Raw genomic sequence first — 20938 nt, forward strand, 5'->3', positions numbered from 1 at the left:
CCCAAATCAGGCTCCCTGTTGAGTGAGGAATATTTTTCTCCCCTCCCTGCCCCCCACTTGCTTCTCTCTCTCTCTAATAATCTCAAAAAATCTTTAACATAATAAACTAAACTAAACTAAAATGATGTTCTAATGATACTCTAATGTTTGTTAAACAGAATTTCATGAAAACACAAGTCTTTAGTGCTTTTCACTTATTAATAAGAGTGTAGATCCTATTTTAACATCAACATTTTTAAACTGAGGTGTTGCTGTTAATCTATAAAGTAAACTCTGATAAGTTTTCAAAACACATCTTGAATTTCACTGTGGAAATTTTAAAATGTGAATATTATTGAAATAAACTAAAAAGCCATCTTACTCTTGATAAAAATCTATCATTCCCTGAAGCCTTTCATTTTAATTGAAATAACGTCTACCACGTAATTACAAAGTACAATGCAAGAAATATTCAGAGAAGTATTTCTGGTCTTCACTTGTTATTGTGAATAGCTTGTTGCAGTTTTTCTTGGGGCTATGTGATAAAACTTCTTATCATAATTCCTGAGGAAATAGGAACTCATACTACTTATCAGAATTTATGCAAAATGTTTCCCAGGAGATGTGTTGTTGTTTTTTTTTTCTGGCTCAAACATTCTATGATTCTAAATAAGCCAAACTAAAAGAACAGATTGATGGGATAAAATAAAAAGAATAGGGAGAAATAATAGACTTCTTCCTGAAGGAGCCTAACATTGAACAGTTTTTTTTTTAATCGTGGGAGGGTTTTTTTTTTTAGTTTTTAATTTTTAGGTTTTTTTTTTTTTAATTGCTCTTCCTGAAACCCAAGGCAGGCCATTAAAGTGACTTGAGAGTCCTTCTGTGAATTCAAGCTGGAATCAGAGGTGGTCAGGGGAGCCCAAGCCAAGGGTCCGCTACCCTTCACAAAGAGAGTTACTAATCAGATAGTAACTGTTTTGGTGTATTCGTACCTTGGACACACAGAAATGAGGTGAATCATCTCCTGCTAAGTGTGGAAATATGGATGACTCAGGGGGAAAGGGGCCCCTGGGTACCTCAGAGGGTTAAGCCTCTGCCTTCTGCTCAGGTCATGATCTCAGGGTCCTGGGATCGAGCCCCGCGACGGGCTCCCTGCTCAGCGGGGAGCCTGCTTCCTCCTCTCTCTCTGCCTGCCTCTCCGCCTACTTGTGATCTCTGTCAAATAAATAAATAAAATATTAAAAAAATATCAGGGGGAAAATGGACCTATAGTGTTAATAGTCAGGATATTAATTACCCTGGGGAACCCAACGGAGAAAGGGTATCGTGGGGACTTCTGGAAGTTGGTGATGTTCTCTGTCTTGGTCTCAGTGCCCGTGACATGGGTGTGTTTACTTTGTTAAGTTCATCTAGCTGTACGTTTACTCATCTGATGAGACTGTATACTCATCTCCATGTGTATTTTACATGGCAAAATAATTTCTACTAAAGTAAAGCCTTAACTGTATCATTTTCTAGTAATCTATTTCTGTCTCCAAGAACTTCAAACCTAGGGAAAAAATTGCCCTGAAGTATGGCCCCCCTAAATGTGGCTTAATGGTATGGTAGGGCACCTAACACTACAATGATGTAAAATCAAAATGTAATTTTCACTAGGATAATCAAATACAACAAATACAGATATTTCAAAACTAGGTTACACAGGCAGCATTTACCAAGGGAACTGAGAACTATTTCCATGACTCTTCAACCTCACAGGACTTTTGAAGAGATTTTTTTTTGGAGAAGATATTTCCAAGGAGAGCTTCCATTTTGGGGAAAGGGGGTGGTAAATGAGGAAGGGCTACCCCTTCCTTCCACGGCTTGCAGAACACCGTTCCAAGAATTGGAAATGACAATTCTCCTGAGCCGGGAGATGCAAAGAGGTAGCCCGACTCCGGACCACAGATGTTCAAGCAGCCTGGGGCACCAAGGTAGAGGCTGTGTTAGGATCAAGCGGGACTTTTCATGAGCATTTTCAGTGGGTCAGGACCGCAGGGGTGAGATTCAACTAAGGGTCATTTGGGGTCTTGTCCAGTAGGATCCCTTAGAAAGCAGAGGACCGTAGCTGTAGGAAACCGGAAGTAGCTGTAAAAGAATCAGTGAACACTATGAGCACAGGTGCATGAGATAAGTGAAATAACCTACCAGAGAGAAATCTCCAGGAAAGCAGTCTTCCAAAAGACCTAAGAAAGTAGGGACTCAGCTTTGCATATCTATCAGGCACAGAAAATTCGAAGTTAGCTCATAGCGGTATCAGTTCTAGAGTTCTTTCTTCCCAAAAACTTATTGGCATAGTTGACATACAATGTTATATTCATTTCAGGTGCACAGCATATGGATCTGGCAATTCTGTACATTACTCAATGCTCAGGGCCATCAGTGTAGTCACCGTCTGTCACCATGCAACATTATTACCCTATTGCTAACTGTGTTCCCTATGCTGTACTTTTCATCTCTGTGACTCAGTCTTTTTTTTAATTGGAAGTTTGTATCTCTTAATCCCTTTTATCTGTTCTGGCCATCCCCTGTCCATCATCTTCCCTCTGGCTGCCATTGTTTAAGAGTCTACGTCTAAGAGTCTGTTGGATTCTTTGTTCATTTGTTTTATTCTTTTTTTACATTCCACATATAAGTGAAATCAGGATATTTTTCTTTCTCTGTCTGATTTAATTCACTTAGGATTGTACATTCTAGGTCTATCCATGCTGTCACAAATGACAAGATCTCATTCTTTTTATGGTTGAGTAATATTCCATTGTACGTGCGTCATACATACAGAGAGCTTATATCCTATCTTCTTGATCTCTGGATGGACACTTGGTTTGCTTCTATATTTTTGTAAATAGTATTGGTAAATAATACTGCAGTAAACAAAAGAATATGCGTATCTTTTCCAGTTAGTGTTTTTGTTTTCTTTGGGTAAATACTCAGTAGTGGAATTACTGGAGCTTTCTTATATCTCACCATTCATTCAACCCCAAGAGGTCAGAAACTGGCTAGCCAGTCGGAGTGGAAGAAGAAAAGAGGAGTGGCGCAAAGTGAAGGGAGGAGCCGGCCATGCATCCTTCCCCTTCTTTGCAGCGGCAGCCAGCTGGGGGGAAATCTGTCATTAAAGATAAGGTGGAGTTTTTTTTTCTGATCTCAGACCTCAAGCTATATTTGCAGCTAAATTGTACCCTAGAGTAAGGGAAAAGTCATGGGACCCGCCCACATTCCCATATGGGATTGTCAAGGATTATCCCCACTGAATGCAGTGTGTACCCATAAGAAAAGATGTGTTTTTGGTTCCATCAATAAGTCATACATTCACCTTATGTGTTACATGGGTTTTACTTAAGTGTACTGTTTTTTAAGCGGCTGATTGGTGGGGGCACCTGGGTGGCTTAGATGATAAGCATCTGCCTTCTGCTTGGGTCGTGATCCCAGGACCCTGGGATTGAGCCCCGTGTCGTTGGGCTCCTTATTTGGCTGGGAACCTGCTTCTCCCTCTCCTTCTCCCTCTGCCTGCTGCTCCCCCTGTTTGTGCTTTCTTTCCCTCTCTCTTTGTCAAATGAATAAATAAAATCTTTAAAAAAGAAAAAGAAGCGGGGCGCCTGGGTGGCTTAGTGGGTTAAGCCGCTGCCTTCGGCTCAGGTCATGATCTCAGAGTCCTGGGATCGAGTCCCGCATCGGGCTCTCTGCTCGGCAGAGAGCCTGCTTCCCTCTCTCTCTCTGCCTGCCTCTCCATCTACTTGTGATTTCTCTCTGTCAAATAAATAAATAAAAAATCTTAAAAAAAAAAAAAAGAAGCTGAACCATGAGTTAGTTATAGAAAGAGAATCATTTCAGGATCCTAAATTCCAAATACACCTGCCCGTATATATTATCTATTTTATCGGTAATTGCTTCCAGTGGTCCCTCTCAATTCTTCATCTAAGCTAAAGCTCCGGCAGATAAACGTTTTTAACCTTATGCTTTTAGGAATAGTTTCATTTTATTTGGCAGCTCTCAAACAATGGTTCTCTAACAATGATATGTAACAGAATCACTTGGAGAAATTGACCGATGTAGAGGGGTCTCTGCTTTCTCCATCCTACTTCAATGAATCTGGGACTCTGTTTACTATTAGCTCTCTAGGTAATTCCCACACTTGCAAAGTATGAGAACTTCTGTCTTAAAGACACAGCTTGCTCCTGAAAGGGACATAGGTTTGTAGACATGACAGTCATGTCACCTGGATCTAACATCCACTTTCTAAGTCTTAGTACCATGTAATTACGCTGTTTTAAGAATTGCAGTGATCACGCAATCAAATTGTGCCGTGATACTGCCTGCGACTTTGTGCGAGCAGTAGTGTGTAGGGCTCAAGAAGCCTGAGTCAAGCAAATCTGTCCAAAGAACCACCACACAGCTTGCTTTCCCCTCTTCTGAAGATGTCCCAGGGCTTGTCATGGTACCTAAATGGTTATGGCAATATGGGATTTGGGAGGGGGGCACAGTTTAGAGTGAAATGACTGGGAAGATATTGGAGAATCCTGAAATGGGAGAAATTTCATATAAAATTTTCATATAAAATTTGGTCCTACGCTGACACTCAGCACGGGCCACCAAAATTTCTAAAGATTCTTTAAACCTGTCTGGGTAGTCCTTCCCCAAATGGCTCAAGACATTTAGGAAGATCGTAGTTATTCAGAGAGAAATACTCCACATTGTTAATGTATTAGTTAAAGGGCAAATACAATTAATAAGAAAAATGCTAAGATTTTAATGGACAAGTGGGACAAAACATAAATGGACACATCCCCACAAAACACAACCATGTCCTAAGATAACGTGGAGAAATAGTCAGCTCATCTAACCAATATGCGCCTAATTAAAACACTTCCAAATGTATTTTTAGGCTAGTCAACTTGCAAAACTACAGATAAATGCTAGCATAAATGAGGGTAAAATGAAAGTCTTTTATTTTAAACATAGATTAGAAATTGGCATGAGCTAGCAAAAGTCAATTTTATTTTTTATCTTTTGAAAATTTTTCAAATGTATAGAGCAGGAACTTTTACATAATCTTCAGCTAGGTTGGCCAACTGCTTTATTTGTGTTGTTTATTATCTTATTTTAATGTTATCAATATCAGGGGCACCTGGGTGGCTCAGTGGGTTAAGCCTCTGCCTTTGGCTCAGGTCATGATCTCAGGGTCCTGGGATTGAGCCCCGCATCGGGCTCTCTGCTCAGCCAGGAGCCTGCTTCCTCCTCTCTCTCTGCCTGCCTCTCTGCCTACCTGTGATCTCTGTCTGTCAAATAAGTAAATAAAATCTTAAAAAAATACTCTTAATGTTATCAATATCATCGTTATCGTCATCATCAAGGGTGAGCATCTGAACATACATTGCAGACATTATACCTTTCTGCTGTTTTATCCTAAAAACTCGAGTATGTATCCCCTATGAAGAGGATAGTCTCTTATGCAACCACAGTATAAGTATCAAATTTAGAAAATATAACTTTGATATAATATTTTGTTATCAAATACATAGTCAATATGCAGATTTTGCCAATTGCCACAGTGATATTCTTTTTTTTCCTGACTTTTAAAAAATTTTATTTTGTTTTTTCAGTGTTCCAAGATTCACCGTTTATGCACCACACTCAGTGTTCCATGCAATACGTGTCCTCCTTAATACCCACCACCAGGCTCACCCATCCCCTCATCCCCTTCCCCTCCAAAACCTTCAGTTTGTTTCTCAGAGTCCACAGTCTCTCACGGTTCATCTCCCCCTCCCCAGTGATATTCTTTAGGGTAATTATTTTTCTTGATCTGAGGTCCAGTCTAGCATCATCCCTCATTGCCTTTACTTGCTCTGTCTCTGCACTCTCTCTCTCTCTCTTTTTTGTTTTAAGATTTATTTATTTATTGGAGGGGGTGGGGCCAGAGGGAGAGGGAGAGAATCTCAAGCAGACTCCCCACTGAGCGTGGGGCCCAACGTGCGGCTGGACATGGGGTTTGATCTCGCCACCCTGAGATCATGACCTGAGCCGAAATCAAGAGCCTGATGCTTAACCGACTGTGCCACCCAGGTGCCCCTCTGTAGTCTCTTTGCATCTGAAGCTGTTCCTCAGACTTTCCTTGTCTTTCATGACGCTGACATTTTTTAGAGACTGCCCTGTTAGTAGAATGTCCCTTAATTTAAGTTCTTCTACTATCTCCTCATGATTAGATTTATGCATTTTTTGGCAGGCGTCTATAATTTTTGACCCCATAAATTCCAGTTCTCGGAATCTGCAAGGAGAAAATAATAGCAAACATGTAAAAGACAGTTTATATGGCTTTCAAGAAGCACAAATGTTGAATAATAATAAAATCACAGCTCACATGCCCTGAGACGATAGCGACTGTCCAGCAGTATGCTCTGTCCTTCATGGGCATCATCTTACTCAACTTCTCAACAGTGTGAATATGGTGGGTTGTCTTCACTGTCTACACCAGCTACCCGCCCCTTTGTCCCTCTTCTCCTTCGGTAGCTCAGGAGAATGAGTCGGAGCTCTTCTAAGCCAACCACGATCACCCACTCCTCTCCAGGTATGATTTTTTTCTTTAGGGAGAAGAAAACAGACTGATGGGGAAGTGGATCAGTGGGGGTGGCCTAAGGGAAGTCAGTGAGAGAGCTGAGGTCAGGAATGAGGCAATGACTGTACCCCAGTGAGGCACCCCAGTGAGGCACTCCAGTAAGAGGCGGAAGGAACCAGACCAGAGCACCACGCCTGACTTCTCTCCCTATCCGATGTGACTCTTGGAAACCTGCCTAAATCCTTCTGTAGAGAACTGTGTAGGTCTTCATTCGTGTCCAGTGCGTGTGCGCAGGGTGCGAAAGATGGGGGTGGCAGCGCCGGATCCAGGAGGCCTCATCCTCACCACGCTGGGTCTGTCCTCTACTGGATGGTCCCCACCACGCACCTCCAGGTAGCAAGAGGCATCAACCCCCAGGAGACGATGACCTAGATACAGAAACAGCAACCACCACCTGGTAGAAGAAAATCTCAACTCTTCGACAGGCTGGTCCTATTCAGGCCCCGCCCACCTCCTTTCTCACCACTTCCCTCTGTGCTGGGCAGCTCCCCTTGTACTTTTCATTCCTGGTATGGACCATGGAGGGTCTGGGCCCTCCGCTTTGACACGCAGTGCTCCTTGTGCCTGCGACGTCCTGAACGCCCTTCTCTGCCCGGCGAATGCTTCCTTGTTGTTTAAGACCCAGTCCCCGTGTCACTGCGTGAGTTAAGTCACTCTTCCTCAGCGTCCGACCCTCTGCCAACACCCTTTCCACTAGAATAAATCACTTCCCCTCTGTGTTTCCGCATTCACCAGAGTTTTGGGAAACAAAACTTCCCTGCCTTGTCACAGGAACCCAAGCTGCTTCTTTCCTTTGTAACGCTTTTGCGTTCCTAGACCCTGAGTTCTGCGAAGTCCGGGAGCAAGTATTGTTCATTGTTTTGCCCGTAGTATCCCTTAGCACAGAGCCTGACACATGCATGGTCACCACTCAGTAATGTCTGGGGAATGAAGAAAAAGCATACAGATGATAATAAAATAGTGAGTTAATGAATTAGTGAATTAATCCAAGGTCTTTCTAGTTATAAAATGCTATGGGATGAATATTACTATTGAAATAACGTTGCACATTGGAATATGGGCTAAATCCTAAATTAAAAAATAATATAAAAAGTGTACATATAAAATATATACATTATGCTCATACATGTGTGTTTATCACCATGATCATTAAGGGAAAGTTTCTTATTCTATATTCTTTTCATACTTACAGATTTCTTGTGACAGTACAAGGAATAAAGTGGAGAAAAATAGAAATCCCAATTCTTATGTTTGAATTATGGCTGGATTTAAATGCCAGCACGCGAATCTCTCTGTATCTGTTGTCAATGACAAAACAGTAATACAAATATATACTTTCTTGTAATAATCTACCTGCTGGTTTCATTTCTCCACCCAAGAGAGAAATACAGAGATTTCAGACAAAGGCACAGCTGAAAAACTCAAGAGAATAGGAAAAGAGTCTTACTTTCTTCCTAAAGACACAGGAAACTCGATCACTCCCATCCAAGTTCACTTTAACAAATACTGAGTGTGTGGTCTGTGCTCAATACTGAGTCAAGTGTGCATTTATTTATTCAATGAGTACTTGTCAAACACTTACTATGCATCAAGCATTGTTCTAGGCAATGGAGGTAGAGCAGTGGGTAAAACAAAATTCTCTGCACTTATGGAATCATATTCTAGAAGCATGAGGGATAATAAACATAAATTAATAAGTCTTAGAGTATGTCAGATAGTGAGAAAGTCCTATAGAGAAAAACAAAATTGGAGATGGAGTTAGAAGTATCAGAGCTGAGAAAGGGGCATTCCAGTGTTAAACAGATGCTCTCAGAAGGTGACAGATGAACACAATCTTAAAAGGCTCGGGAAATAAAGAAGGAGTTGTGCAAATGATCAGACTTTGCTCTGCAGTCCTGTGGACCTTAAATTCCACTAGGGTGTGTTCTTAAATTCCACTAGGGTGTGTTCTTTGGCGATGACCTACCCTTTCTAGCTAGTTCAAGGTGCTGTCCCATTGAAAGACAGGCTCCTTCAGGTAGAGGTGGAGGTATAAACTCCATTCAAACTTTGAAGGATCAGGAGAGACTGGCTAGGACTTCAGCCATGAGGAAGACAGGAAAAATGACACCAGCAAGGAAGGCCCCAGGCCAGATCTTCTTTGCTTCTACAGAGAGGTGAGGGTCAGAATTAGTTACATAGGGTGGGCCTATACACAAACCAGTTGCAGAGAACCCACTTGGTTGTAGCGCTATGGGAAGTCACTAAAGTTAACTAAGCAGGGAAAGAAGATGATGAAACAAGTGTCTTAGTAAAATTCATACAACGGTAGAGTTTGCTTCAATCAGAATAAAAAGAAGCGACAGGCAGGGAGGCCATTAAAAACTTTTCTTTGTGCTGTTACCGGACGTTGATTGCTGAGGCCAAAGGGGCAGGAGCAAGGACAAAAACAGTAAGTAGGAATGAGGTTTCTGAAGTATAAATAACAGGGCTTGGTGGACCATGAGACCCAAAGGGTAAAGAAGAGGAAGAAGTTAGAGCTGACGCGTTCAGAGTTCAGAGGGAGGCAAGCAGATGGCGTCAGCCCAGCGGGGGGTGACTGGCTCTGGGTCCCGCGGTTTGTGAAAAGCTGGAGCCAGAATGCAGGTTTCCTGCTTTTCCCACCCTAGATGACTCCAAACGTCTCGAACTGGCAAATGGAGAAAGAGGGCCATGGGCAGAAATGAGTGATCACAAAGAAATAGCCAGGTTACAAATAAACGGGGAGAGGAGATGGAGAGGGTTAGTTTTAGGATAGTTAAGTGGATGTATTTGGGAGAAAGGCATCAATTTAGGATTGGAAATGACTCAGTCCATTACTAGTTTGTGATCTTGGGCAAATCACTTAACCTCTCCGAACTTCAGTTCTCCTGGTTGCAAAGTAGGCATAATGTTCTCACTTAATGCTTGTAATAAACTAACTAATTAATTAGTATTTGTAAGGGCTCACAACAGGCTCTCGTACAAGGTAAGTGTTATTTGTTTGTTAAATAAAATATGCAAGATGCCCAAGAAAGAGGTTGGCTTTCTGGAGAGGTAAGAAGAAGACATAGGGAAAGCGAGAGGAGAATTTATTGTGATGGACATTACATCTGGTATAGAAGTCAAGGGAGGTAGATGCCTGGCTGGCTCAGTTGGTTAAGCATTCAGCTTTGGATTTCAGCTTAGGTCATGATCTCAGGGTGCTGAGATGGAGCCTGAATCAGCTCTGTGCTGGGTGTGAGTCTTAAGATTCTTTCTCTCCTTCACCCTCTGTGCCTTCCCTGACTTCCCCACCCAGAGCTCGCTCTCTTTCTCTCTTAAAAAAAAAATATGTCAAGGGAGGAATTTTATGAACATGAAAACAAAAGCGATGACATAGAGATGCAGAGGAAGAGGAAGGCCATGAGAGGTCCTAGTCGTGGAAAGAAGGCGGCTTTCTAGAGTGCATTTTGGACAGAGGGGGCGGCCAAGAGAGACACCCAACGACAGGGAACTAAAGAAATAGTGAGAAGCCAGGGCTTTAGCTAGTGATCTGTGATCTGTGAATGTATCCCAGAGCAGATACATTGTTAAAATAGGCATCTGACTAAATTAGTGGAAAACATACTCACAGTGAATTGTTAAAAGGCTATTGAGGAAATTTGGAGTCATTTCTAACCATCCGAGAATGGACAGCATGGAGTGTAATGCTGGCCTGATCTTTCTTTCTTTTTCTTTTCTTTTCTTTTTTTTTTTTTTTAAAGATTTTACTTATTTGACAGACAGAGATCACAAGTAGGCAGAGAGGCAGGCAGAGAGAGAGAGCAAGGGACCTGAGCCAAAGGCAGAGGCTTTAACCCACTGAGCCACCCAGGCGCCCCTGGCCTAACCTAATTAGGTATCCAATCCCAAGTTGTATGGAGTCTGATGCGTGTAAGGTGGAAGGTTTTATGGTTCCTTCCCCCTTACCTACCCACCCCCTCCAGAAAAAGTTTTCCTTGATTGCAAATTCTGAAAACTTGAGATACTCTCATTACATTTTATTTGTGTTTATGTGGAAACCAGAATATTTTGGCTGTGTAGGCACGCCTGTGTCACGAACATTTAGAAACTCCGAGAAACCATATGAAAGGCCAACCTGGTACACAGCAGACTCAAGATTCTGGTGTGAAGAATTGGCCACAAATCACCCATTTGCTCCCAGTTCGAGAAGTCATCACAGAATTGTTCTCTCAGCATCTCTAGATCTAAATGTTGGCTTACAGCTCCCAGTGCAGTAAATAAACTCAGAATTTTTGAAAGCCAGAAACTCCACATTACAAAAAGCTTTCTTTTCTTTGGATCTTTTTTCATAGCCTATATAATAACATTGGACTGAAGAACTCTGTCTTATGTGCTTAAAGGCATTTATTTTTTAAAACATTTTTAAAAGATTTTATTTATTTGACAGAGAAAAGAGAGGGAGAGCAAAAGTAGGCAGAGTGGCAGGGAGAGGGAGAAGCAAGCTCTCCACTGAGCAGGGAGCCTGATGCACGGCTTGATCCCAGGACCCTGAGATCAGGACCTGATCCCAAGGCAGATGCTTACTTCACTGACTGAGCCACCCAGGTGCCCCACAGGCATTGATATTTACAGGGAAATGTCACCTGACCTGCTCTGAGGAATTACTAATCTAACAGAGCCATCCAAAACTGGAGAAAAGGAAGGTGATCAAGAAGAGACTCAATTCACTCCTCAGGTGTTTTACTAATATATTAGGTTGCCAACGACAACCACGCACATACGTGTGACTGTCACATGTGAGCTACACGTGTAATTTAAACATTCTTTCACGCAAGCCACATTTTAAAGAAGGAAAAACAAACAGGTGAAAACAATTTTAATATTTTGTTTGCCTAATATCAAAACTATTATTTGAACATTCAATTAATGTAAAAAAAAATCACTAACAGGGTATTTTTGCATTATTTTTTCTACACTGTCTTCAAAATCTGACGTGCATTTTACATAGCACACCTGAATTCAGACGAACCATCTGTTCCAATGGTCAGCAGTCACCCTGGGCAGCAGTGTAGCTCTGAACCAAAAATATCTTGCTTTAGTATTTTTTAAAGGGCAAGTTGCCAAACAGAGGCAGAATTTAGAGAGTGCTCTATTATAGCAAACCAGTAACTTGAAATAAACATGTACTTTCCCACTCTGGTGAGCACTGGGACTTTTCTGATTTTTCTTGAGTTGGGTCTGGCCTCTTAGCAGACTTCTCAGTCTGAAAGTGCAGTAAACAGGGCCGCAGCATATTCTTGAACCACAGGAAAGAGGCGTGCAGGGTTTTCCCAGAGAAAGGCATTTATCCTTCTGTTGGGAAAAAAAAAAAAAAGAAAAGAAGAAGGAGAAGAAGAAGAAGAAGAAGAAGAAGAAGAAGAAAAGAAAAAAGAAAGAAAGAAAGAAAAAAGAAAAAAAAATTGAAGGGGGTGTTAGGGAATGACTTAAAATGTTTATTCCTTGGCTGGATTCATTATATTTACATCAAGTGCCCCAGGAAGGTTGCGGGACCCATCTTTTGGAGAAGTTGATTTGTAGGCTGGTTGGTTGGTTGGTTTTTGTTTTCAAATCTGCCTCTTCCAACCCCCCTGACCCCCCACCGACACCCCCCCACCCCCCCCCACCCCCCCCACCCACCCACCCCCGGCTTGGAGCGGACCCTTCCGAAGGCCCAGCCCCGAGACGCGCAGGGCTGGCCTCCCGAGCCGGCAGCGGGGCCGAGGGCGCGGGGCGGGCGCCCAGCACGTTGCCCCTCGTGCCCACCCGCGCTGGCGGTCCGGCGGCTCCGGGCAGGTGGAGTTTCCGGCCTGGCCCGGGGTCGCGGGGCCCTCCGCCCGCGCTCGCTTCTGCCCGAGGTCAGGGCCCCGGCCGGAGCGCGCCGTCGGTCGGAGCATCCGGAGGGCAGTCCCGCGGCGTGTCCACACCCTCTCGCCCGCCGCTCGTTGCGTGCCGGGCCGGGCGCCGGGGGGCTGGCCGGGCTCGCGGCCGCCGCTCCGAGGCTGGGCCCTCCCCCGCGGTGACCGCAGCGCCGAAGGTGGAAATGCGGAAGTTTCCAGCGCCGACTGACAGATGAGGTTCGCGTCCCGCTCGGCGTGCGCTGCAGCGGCTCCGCGGCGCGCCGGGCCCCCGCCGTCCGCGCCCCGCGCCCCTAGAGGCCGACCAGCCGCGCGCGCGGGCCATGGCCACGCTGCCGGGCGCAGAGCGGCGCGCGTTCGCGCTCAAGATCAACAGGTAAGACGCGCCCCGCTGCGCCGCCGCGCCGCCCCGGCGGACCGAGCGGGGACCGAGTCCCGGGGACGCCAAGGTGGGCTGCACCTGAGACCCCCGGAGCGCCCCCTGCACCCCCGGCGAGGCGGCCGCGCTGGGGCCGTTGAGCGCGCGACAGTCTCCGCGCGCGCCGCCCCCTGCCCGCGCGCCTCCCCGACGATTCCAGCCCTCCCGGGTGTCCCGGCCACCAGCGTCCCTTCCCTGAGCGAGCCCTCGGGGCCACCTCCCTCGCCGACCCCGCCTCGCACAGGTGGCCGCTCCGGGCAGGGTGAAGGGCGCGGGGTGAGCTGTTGCTGGGCTCGCCGCGGACTTCCTTCTCAACTGCGCCGGCCTTGGAGGCCGCTGGGAGATGGGGCAAGTGGAGAAGCGGTTGCAGTGAGAGTTGAGTTTCCAGGCAGCGGCTGGAGGACTTCGGCTGTTCTGAGTCGGGCTCTTCACCACCACCCTCCCCCCACGCCCGCCCTGAAGAAGTTTGGCTCCTGTTGACTTCGCTATTTTTATTCCCTGGTCCAAAGGAGCCGTGAAGTGGAAAAAGTGATTTTTAAAAAATTCTCCATTTAAATAAACAAAATGGAATGGCCTGTGGCTGGCATTTTGTGCATTTCCAGCGCTCCGGCAAAGAGCGAAGGACAGTGAATCCACTCTGCGTCCGAGGCATAATCCAAGTTGCGCCACTCAATGCGAGCACGTTTGCAGCTCCAAGTTCTCGCCGAGGTGGCGCAGCCGCAGTCCTCCCGCTGAGAACTGCTGACAAGTATTGGGGGACCTTTTTGTCTTGTCCTGAGAAATTGAGACTGTCCGGTGAAAAGATAACATGAACCTAGGGCCTGAAGGGTCAACTTCTTATTGTACGGTGCCCCGAGGGCTCTAGGACGTGTTATTCCTCTTTTAGCTGAGCCGGTGAGAGGGTAGTTGGACAGTACGTGTGTAAGAAGTGCGTGTGGGGAAGTTGCAGCCACAAGGCATTAGACGCCCCCAATAGGCAGTAAGGACCTCCCCAGGGCCCATTGGGCTTCATTGCTGGTGGATGTCCACCTGCTGGGTGGCTGTGGGCAAAGCATTCTTGGTGCCTAACTATTTCTTCATCTTTAAAATGAATTTAATTATTAATGTGCCTCGTATATTAATGTTAGAGTACTAAAGGTACTAGTTAAGAGGCATGAAGTCCTCAGGAATCTCTGCCTATGGGGATGTTTGTTTGTTTGTTTTTGTTTTGTTTTGTTTTTGCATTACGGTTCATGGGTGTTGCAAACCACAAAGGGCGATGAATTCATTTGGGGAGATGGGAACCCAAGTGTAGTTAGTAATGGGTGGCCCACTTGCACAGCTGTGGCTCCTCTGTCCTGTGAATTTTAGGTCGGGAGGCGTGGCTGGAACAGAAAGATGTTGGAAACTGTGGGGTTTGGTGGAGTTGATCTGGGCGGAACAGCAGGGCCTGCGCTAATGCTATACACACTCGAATGCAGCCATGGGGTTGGACATGGCCTCAGGGTTAAGAATAAAGGTCTCAGCTGGTCTCAGGCCTGCTTGCAGAGTTGCCCCCTGCTACACACCGTGTGACTCCGGGCCCGTTATTTAATGTCTCTAAACTTTGGTTCCTTTATCCCAAAGGGGATTGGATAATCATAGGACCTACTTCTTATGACCGTTGGGAAGGTTGAGTGAAATAATGTCTACACAGTGTCTGTAGTGTGTGGCTCAGAGTAAGTGTTAAATGTCACTTGTCACCATTGACATTGTCATCAGCTTCATCAATGTCTCTAACATCGTCATTTTTGAGAGCCGAGGGGAGAAGGGTAGGAGAGGAAGCTGGCATTGGAGAGCACTTTGGGCTGGGTCTGCCGTTGCCAGTGACAGGTTGGAGCTGCCTGGGGTGGGTGTTTTCCCTCATATGACTTCCATCCTGGTGCTGAGCTCACCGGACACACCCAGTGGAACAGGGTGTGTGATACAATTTGAACAAGAAGAGCCCCATTCAAGTGAAGTAGAGAAGGTTCCCTAATCCTCAGGCAAGGAAAAGGATTGGATATTCCTTGGGGGGTGGGGAGGGTCTGCTTTCCCTTTTGAAGCATTTGAGTATCAGGTGAGTTATACTAAGGAGCTTAGCAGAAAGTATTGTGCAAAGGAGAGGGTTGGTAAGGACATACCTAGTATTAGTATCATATAAAAACTCTCCCTTTATTGATCCCTTACTCTGTCCCAGATACTGTGATGTGCTTCATGGATTATGCCACTAAATCCTTACAAAAATTCTGGGAGATGCACATGAAAGCTCATATAGAAGGACAATGAAGCCTGGAGAGGCAGTTTGCAAAAAGCCATGTGACTTGGTCAAGGCCATGCAAGCAACAGTAGTAGAGATTACCAACCACTCCAGAAACTGTGCTCTTAATCAGGCACGTGTGCTATCTGGATGCATGAGCCATGATAATTCCCCATAAAACCAAGCAGGGGATTACTTTTTTAAAATAACTGGCATCTCGTTAGCAGCCCTGACAAACTTTTCTGTGCTCTGATCGGTTTTTTAAACCACCAGTGTGACATTTTGCAATTTTGCCGTTGGGAAAGAGAATGTTTTCGCTTGCATGCCTCCTCAGTGTTGAAATATGGCCCTCACTACATTTAGCATGGGTTCCTAATAGAAGTCCCTATTTTTTCACCTTTCTATTCAGAATGAGATGAACTATCCCTTGAAAAATGTTTGTTGGGGAGGGGGGTAAAATCAGCATGCTTCTTGTTATGGAAATATTCAAATCTGATGTATTAAAATTTTTATCTGTAAAGAGCTCAGTTTTGCCTGCACCAACCTCAGGAAAGAGTGAGCAGACTAACTCACAGTGGGAAACGAGTGTCCCCCACTGTTCCCAAATTCTGTGGTTTCCTGTAAGCTACATTGCTCAGTTTAGGGGCAGGGCCAAAGCAAAGTAGGAACCTGGGAACGCCCACTAGTGCCCAATCACCACTATTGCCGTGGCTCTCCCAGGCTCTGATGAAGCCTAAATTCCCATATTTTGGAAATCCACATGTTAGTAGAGAGTCCCATCCTATAGGTCTTTCTGTTTTGTTTTGAGTACAGAGTAAAATTGTATGATGCAATCGTATGACTCGTTACAGTTAAACGTTTCTCTAGAACTCATGTCTCAGGGAGATACAGGGAAAAGATCTGAGCTGGGGAAGTAAAATTTAATTTTGCATAAGTGTCACATACTCATCTTCCTTTCTATATAATTGTGGCTAAATTCCTGTGCCCAAAAGAAGGACTCGGTTGAGTTAAGAAATTCATGGTAATGTTTGTATTTGGGATTTCAAACACCGCTGCCTTAAATGTCATAATACAGTCCTTGTATGAGCACCAAGTCTTATCAACTACCCTTCTTCTTTCCTGGCATTCAGTGCTTCCATAGATTATAAAAATTATTATGAATATTTTGAAAATTCATTAAGTGAAATCTGGTTTTCTTTCACACACAGAAGAGATAATAGAATCTGGCATGTATTAAAGCAAAATAAGGGGCGCCTGGGTGGCTCAGTGGGTTAAAGCCTCTGCCTTCAGCTCAAGTCATGATCCCAGGGTCCTGGGATCAAGCCCCGCATGGGGCTCTCTGCTCCGAGGAGAGCCTGCTTCCTCCTCTCTCTCTGCCTGCCTCTCTGCCTACTTGTGACCTCTGTCTGTCAAATAAATAAATAAAATCCTTAACATAAAGGACCTCCTGGACACTCGGGATGGAAAGGAATAAATAATAACAGCTTATACTTACGACATGGCTACTGTATGGCAATTTAAATCTTGGCACGTTATGATTCATTGACCCCATGAATTATGAATAATTATTACCTCCATTTTACGCATGGAGAAACTGAGTACAGAGAAGTCCTAAAAATTGTCCAAAGTCACAAAATAGCTAATGAAGGGCAGAGCTGGGGCTCAAATGCAGCAGCCTGGCTTCAAAATCCTCTCCTTTAATCTCTATCCCATGCTGTCATCTCCGTTTTATTGTAAGATAATAATAAAATAAGAAATGTTTACTCACTGCTCGCTATGTGCCAAGCATTGTGCTAAGAACTTTATCCATCTACATTGCACTGTTGTAGAAAAGGGACAAAATAATCGCCATTATTTAATGGAAGATAAAAACAAGGAACCGGGAAAACATTGCATTCAAGAATCCCAATGATTTTGGGCGTAAGGACCAGAACAAGATGAAGGTATAGAGATCTCCCTGAGAATTATATGTAGGCCTTTTCGTCTGTGAAGATAGCGTAGGCGTAGAAATCTATGTTTAAATGCACGTCAACAGGGAAGCAGTGCTGTTCGTTAGTAATGAGGACAGAGTGGGGGTCTTGGTGTTTTCTGGAACTGCTTGATTTGTCAGACACGTTCTAGACCAATGGCCAACACACGAGGTTTTAGGCAATCAAACTCAGGATTCTGGTCTTCACTTTCCGAATTGCTTTCTTCCATTCTTGGGACAGCTCCTTGAACTTTGGGCGTCAAGGGCAAATGAAAGAACCTTCTGCCAGGGTGACATGTCCTTTCTTTGGAGTTCTCTTAGTTCTGGCAGTTCACATGCATTTGCTGAGCGACCGTTCACTTCTCCATGGAACATAGATGTATAATTGCATCATGTGGTTACCTGTGGAAAGCAAATATAATTGCATCACCTGGGGGAAGAGGTGGAGCTCCAGGGACCTGGGTCTCCCATCTCAGCGCCCCAGACAGAGCTAGTGCTGGAATGGGGACATGTGACGAGCTCCCCATCTTCCTGTCCTCTTGTTTAACAGGGATTGCGAGAAGGCAGGGATGTGATGCTCAGACTTCTTGCCAAAGAAGGCTAAGAAATGGGAGCCCTTAGTTCTTTTCAGTAGCAAACTATCAGTAGCTTATTATGTTTTGCAACAGAATGTACTTTCTTGGTTCCCACAAGTGTCTAGTCTAATTTATTAGCAACCGGCAGCCACAAGTGTTCTCTAGGGTCTAGGGAAATGCACATGTTTATACAGTTGTGGCAAGTGTGGTCCTTCTGCTTCTGGAGTTTGCTCTGTAGTGGTACAGTTGGCTGTTTGGACAACTTGGGGACACACAGACTAAAAACAGGCTGAAATTTCTGAAAGTGCATATAAAGGCATCTGTACGCCTGCGTTTGGTGAAATCAAACAAATTGATAAAGTTGGCATAGGATGTTCTGTCTTATTGCATTCAGATCAGATGCAGGACCAAAAAAGCAGGATTAGGGGTGGGAGAAACAGAGCTTCCCCTGCCCTCTGTTCTTTTCATCCATGTTCAACATCAGAAATAGGAAACAAGTAAGCAAAAATGTTGACCACCCATAAATCACAGCTGCTAACCTTTGCATATATATCCTCCCATTTTTTTTTTACAAAAATAAGATCATATTGTGCATGCTGCTTTAGGGCTTTTTTTTTTTTTTTAATTTTAAAATACCTTGAACAACTCTCTATGTCATTCAGTGTAGATCTGCGCTATCATTTGCATAAGGCCCCGTAAAACTGCTCTGACTGCATAGACAATGATTTATTGAATTCATTTTCTGCTATTGTACCTCAAGAGAGTTTCTAGTTTTTTGAAGTAACAGACAGAGGTTGATGGAATGTCTTAAACATACATCTTGATGTGTTAGTGCTACCTTAGAAATTCTGGGAGTGGCCTTGCCTTGTCAAAGGAAAGAAACTTTTTTTAAGCTTTTGATACACATGGACAAATTGTCTCCCAGAAAAGTTAGTTACTTCTGCTTCCCCTAGCAGCCTAGCCCAAGACTGATCATTTCCTCACATTCACACCCCTGGTGGGTTTTATCATTCTTTTAAATCTTTATTTGCAAGCTTGACCCCTGCCCTTCAGTGTCTCTCACTTCTTCCTGTTTAGCTTCTCTGCCAGATCCCTGTGTGACCTATGAAGTCCTGCTTCAGGGATTAAAATGGTCATACATTTCTCCTTCTTTTGCCTGATAGACAACTAAAGATGGTGGTAACCCCCATCTTCCTTGGTTTCTTCCTTTATTCATTGAATGGGTAGGTTAATGATAAAGGTAGATTGTTCTAGCAACTTACTTTCTTCATTCTCCTTTAGATTCTAGTTGTCACACTTTCACTCACTTTGTACCGGCACAATCTAATCTAATCTACCTGTCCTTTGCATAAACTCTTGCTCTTTGAGGTGATATGGCAGGTAGGGAATCAGAATCCCTTTCTATCACAAATAAGATCCAGATGACGTCATTCACTGTGTTTCCTCTTGGATCCGGGTGTACATAGACTGACCTTCTTCCACACTTTTTTGGGTCCCTCTGGCTCTGGGATTGACTTTATGTTTATACAACATGTTAGTGTCGCTCTGCTCAGAAACCTGGAGAGGCTTCACAAGTGCCCTTATCATCCAAAGGATAAAATTTATTGTTCTTCCTATGCAAGAGGTCAAAGATAAAAAATAGGGAACAGGTTACCTAATGGTATTCAGGCTAGACTGGAACTAGATCAAGAAAAGCAGAACTGTAATCAACTTCTTTCTTCCATTTGTTGACTTTCTGGTGCATGGATGAGTTTGTTGGGAGACTTTGCAAATCCTAGGCTCCTAAGTTTGAGGTGGTATTCATGAATGCTCTCCAGCTAATGAGCCTTACTCTGTTCTAAGCAGGTCATGGAAGTCGTGGCCTTGCCTGCAAGGAACAAGGACATCGACCTAAGATTATGGACCGGGAAAGGAGGGAGACTTCCTTTGCCTCTTAGCCTTGCCCTTCGGGGCATTGTGCTTTTAAAGTGGTCATTTTGGCTTCGTGCTACTTATTCTCAGAATCCATCCAGAACATTCTTGGAGGTCCTTTAAGAATTGCTCTCAAAGTTTAGAGTACATTTATTCTAAAAAATAAGCTCAGTGGCATGAAATCTTTTTCCCTTGATGGAGAATCTGCTTTTTCCCTTACTTGGAAAGTTTCAAAAATGTAGCAAATTTAGAGAGATGGTAACATGGCAGGTACCCGAGGGCCTGATGAACGGAATGAACAAATGTGAACTTTTGGTCACTTAAAAAAAAAAAAGATTTTATTTACTTATTTGGCAGAGGGGGAGAGAGAGAGAGAGAGAGAGAGAACACAAGTAGGCAGAGAGGCAGGCAGAGAGAGAGAGTGGGAAGCAGCCTCCCTGCTGAGCAAGGAGCCCGAGGTAGGACTCTATCCCAGGACCCTGAGACCGTAACTTGAGCCGAAGGCAGAGGCTTAACCCACTGAGCCACCCAGGTGCCCCTACTTTTTTTAAAAAGTAAGCTCCACTCGGGGCTCTGTCTCACGACCCTGAGATCACGACCTGAGCTGAGTAAGACCAGGTGGCGGGCGCTTAACTGACTGAGCCACCCAGGTGTCCCAATATTTGTGACTTTTGTCTTAAATATTTCTAAATGGAAAAAAAAAAAGGACATTACAGATAAATCTGAAGACCCCGTATTCTGCTTTCCCATCCTGTTCTTTCTTTTGCTCCTCCAGAGGCCAGCACTACTACCAAGTTTTACTTTTAGTGTGTGTATGTGTGTGCGCGCACGTGGGCACACGTCCATAAATGATATATTGTGTGGTTTCTGGCTTGAGCCAAAGTCATTAGCATTTGATCCGGTCTGCGAAATTAGATAATCTCAGTACGAGTTAATAGAAAGATATGACTGTAGAATCACGGAGCTGGTTTTTAAAGTCCTCTTCAAGTTACTGTGAAAGCAGTTGCCAAGAAGAGCTCCGAAGATGATTTCAGGAAGACCGCTCTATCAGAATAGATGGCATGGCCCGTGACGTTGTAAGAAACAACCAATGCAGGGCGCCGGGGTGGCTCAGTGGGTTAAAGCCTCTGCTTTCAGCTTAGATCATGATATCAGGGTCCTGGGATCGAGCCCCGCATCGGGCTCTCTGCTCAGCGGGGAGCCTGCTTACCCCCTCTCTCTCTGCCTGCCTCTCTGCCTACTTGTGATCTCCGTCTGTCAAATAAATAAATAAAATCTTTTTTAAAAAAAGAAAAAAGAAACAG

General features: G+C 44.4%; 1 protein-coding gene and 1 long non-coding RNA gene across 7 annotated transcripts in view; one reads left to right on the forward strand and one right to left on the reverse strand.

The window, feature by feature from the left end:
• Nucleotides 1-1905: 1905 nt before the first annotated feature.
• LOC116570969 lies at nucleotides 1906-11961 on the reverse strand. 5 transcript variants are annotated; one of them, XR_004277620.1, is made up of 4 exons: nucleotides 7819-9822; nucleotides 7092-7548; nucleotides 6374-6996; nucleotides 6234-6280 (listed from the first exon to the last, which is right to left on the reverse strand). It is a non-coding gene; the product is annotated as an uncharacterized LOC116570969 (long non-coding RNA). The 5 variants fall into 5 exon arrangements; XR_004277619.1 differs by lacking the exon at nucleotides 6234-6280 and adding an exon at nucleotides 1906-2106 and having other exon boundaries at nucleotides 6374-7548; XR_004277621.1 differs by lacking the exon at nucleotides 7819-9822 and adding an exon at nucleotides 11624-11961 and having other exon boundaries at nucleotides 6374-7548.
• A 642-nt stretch (nucleotides 11962-12603) lies between these two features.
• DOCK8 (dedicator of cytokinesis 8) overlaps nucleotides 12604-20938 on the forward strand; it is a 201939-nt gene continuing 193604 nt past the window's right edge. For both annotated transcript variants that reach the window (XM_032308620.1, XM_032308621.1), the window contains exon 1: nucleotides 12604-12880. In XM_032308620.1, coding sequence (XP_032164511.1) covers nucleotides 12828-12880 — 53 coding nt within the window. In that variant the 5' untranslated portion in view covers nucleotides 12604-12827. The remainder of the gene's footprint in view (nucleotides 12881-20938) is intronic.

This window comes from Mustela erminea, chromosome 12 (assembly GCF_009829155.1).
Source record: "Mustela erminea isolate mMusErm1 chromosome 12, mMusErm1.Pri, whole genome shotgun sequence".
In the NCBI taxonomy this organism is placed as follows: Eukaryota; Metazoa; Chordata; class Mammalia; order Carnivora; family Mustelidae; genus Mustela; species Mustela erminea.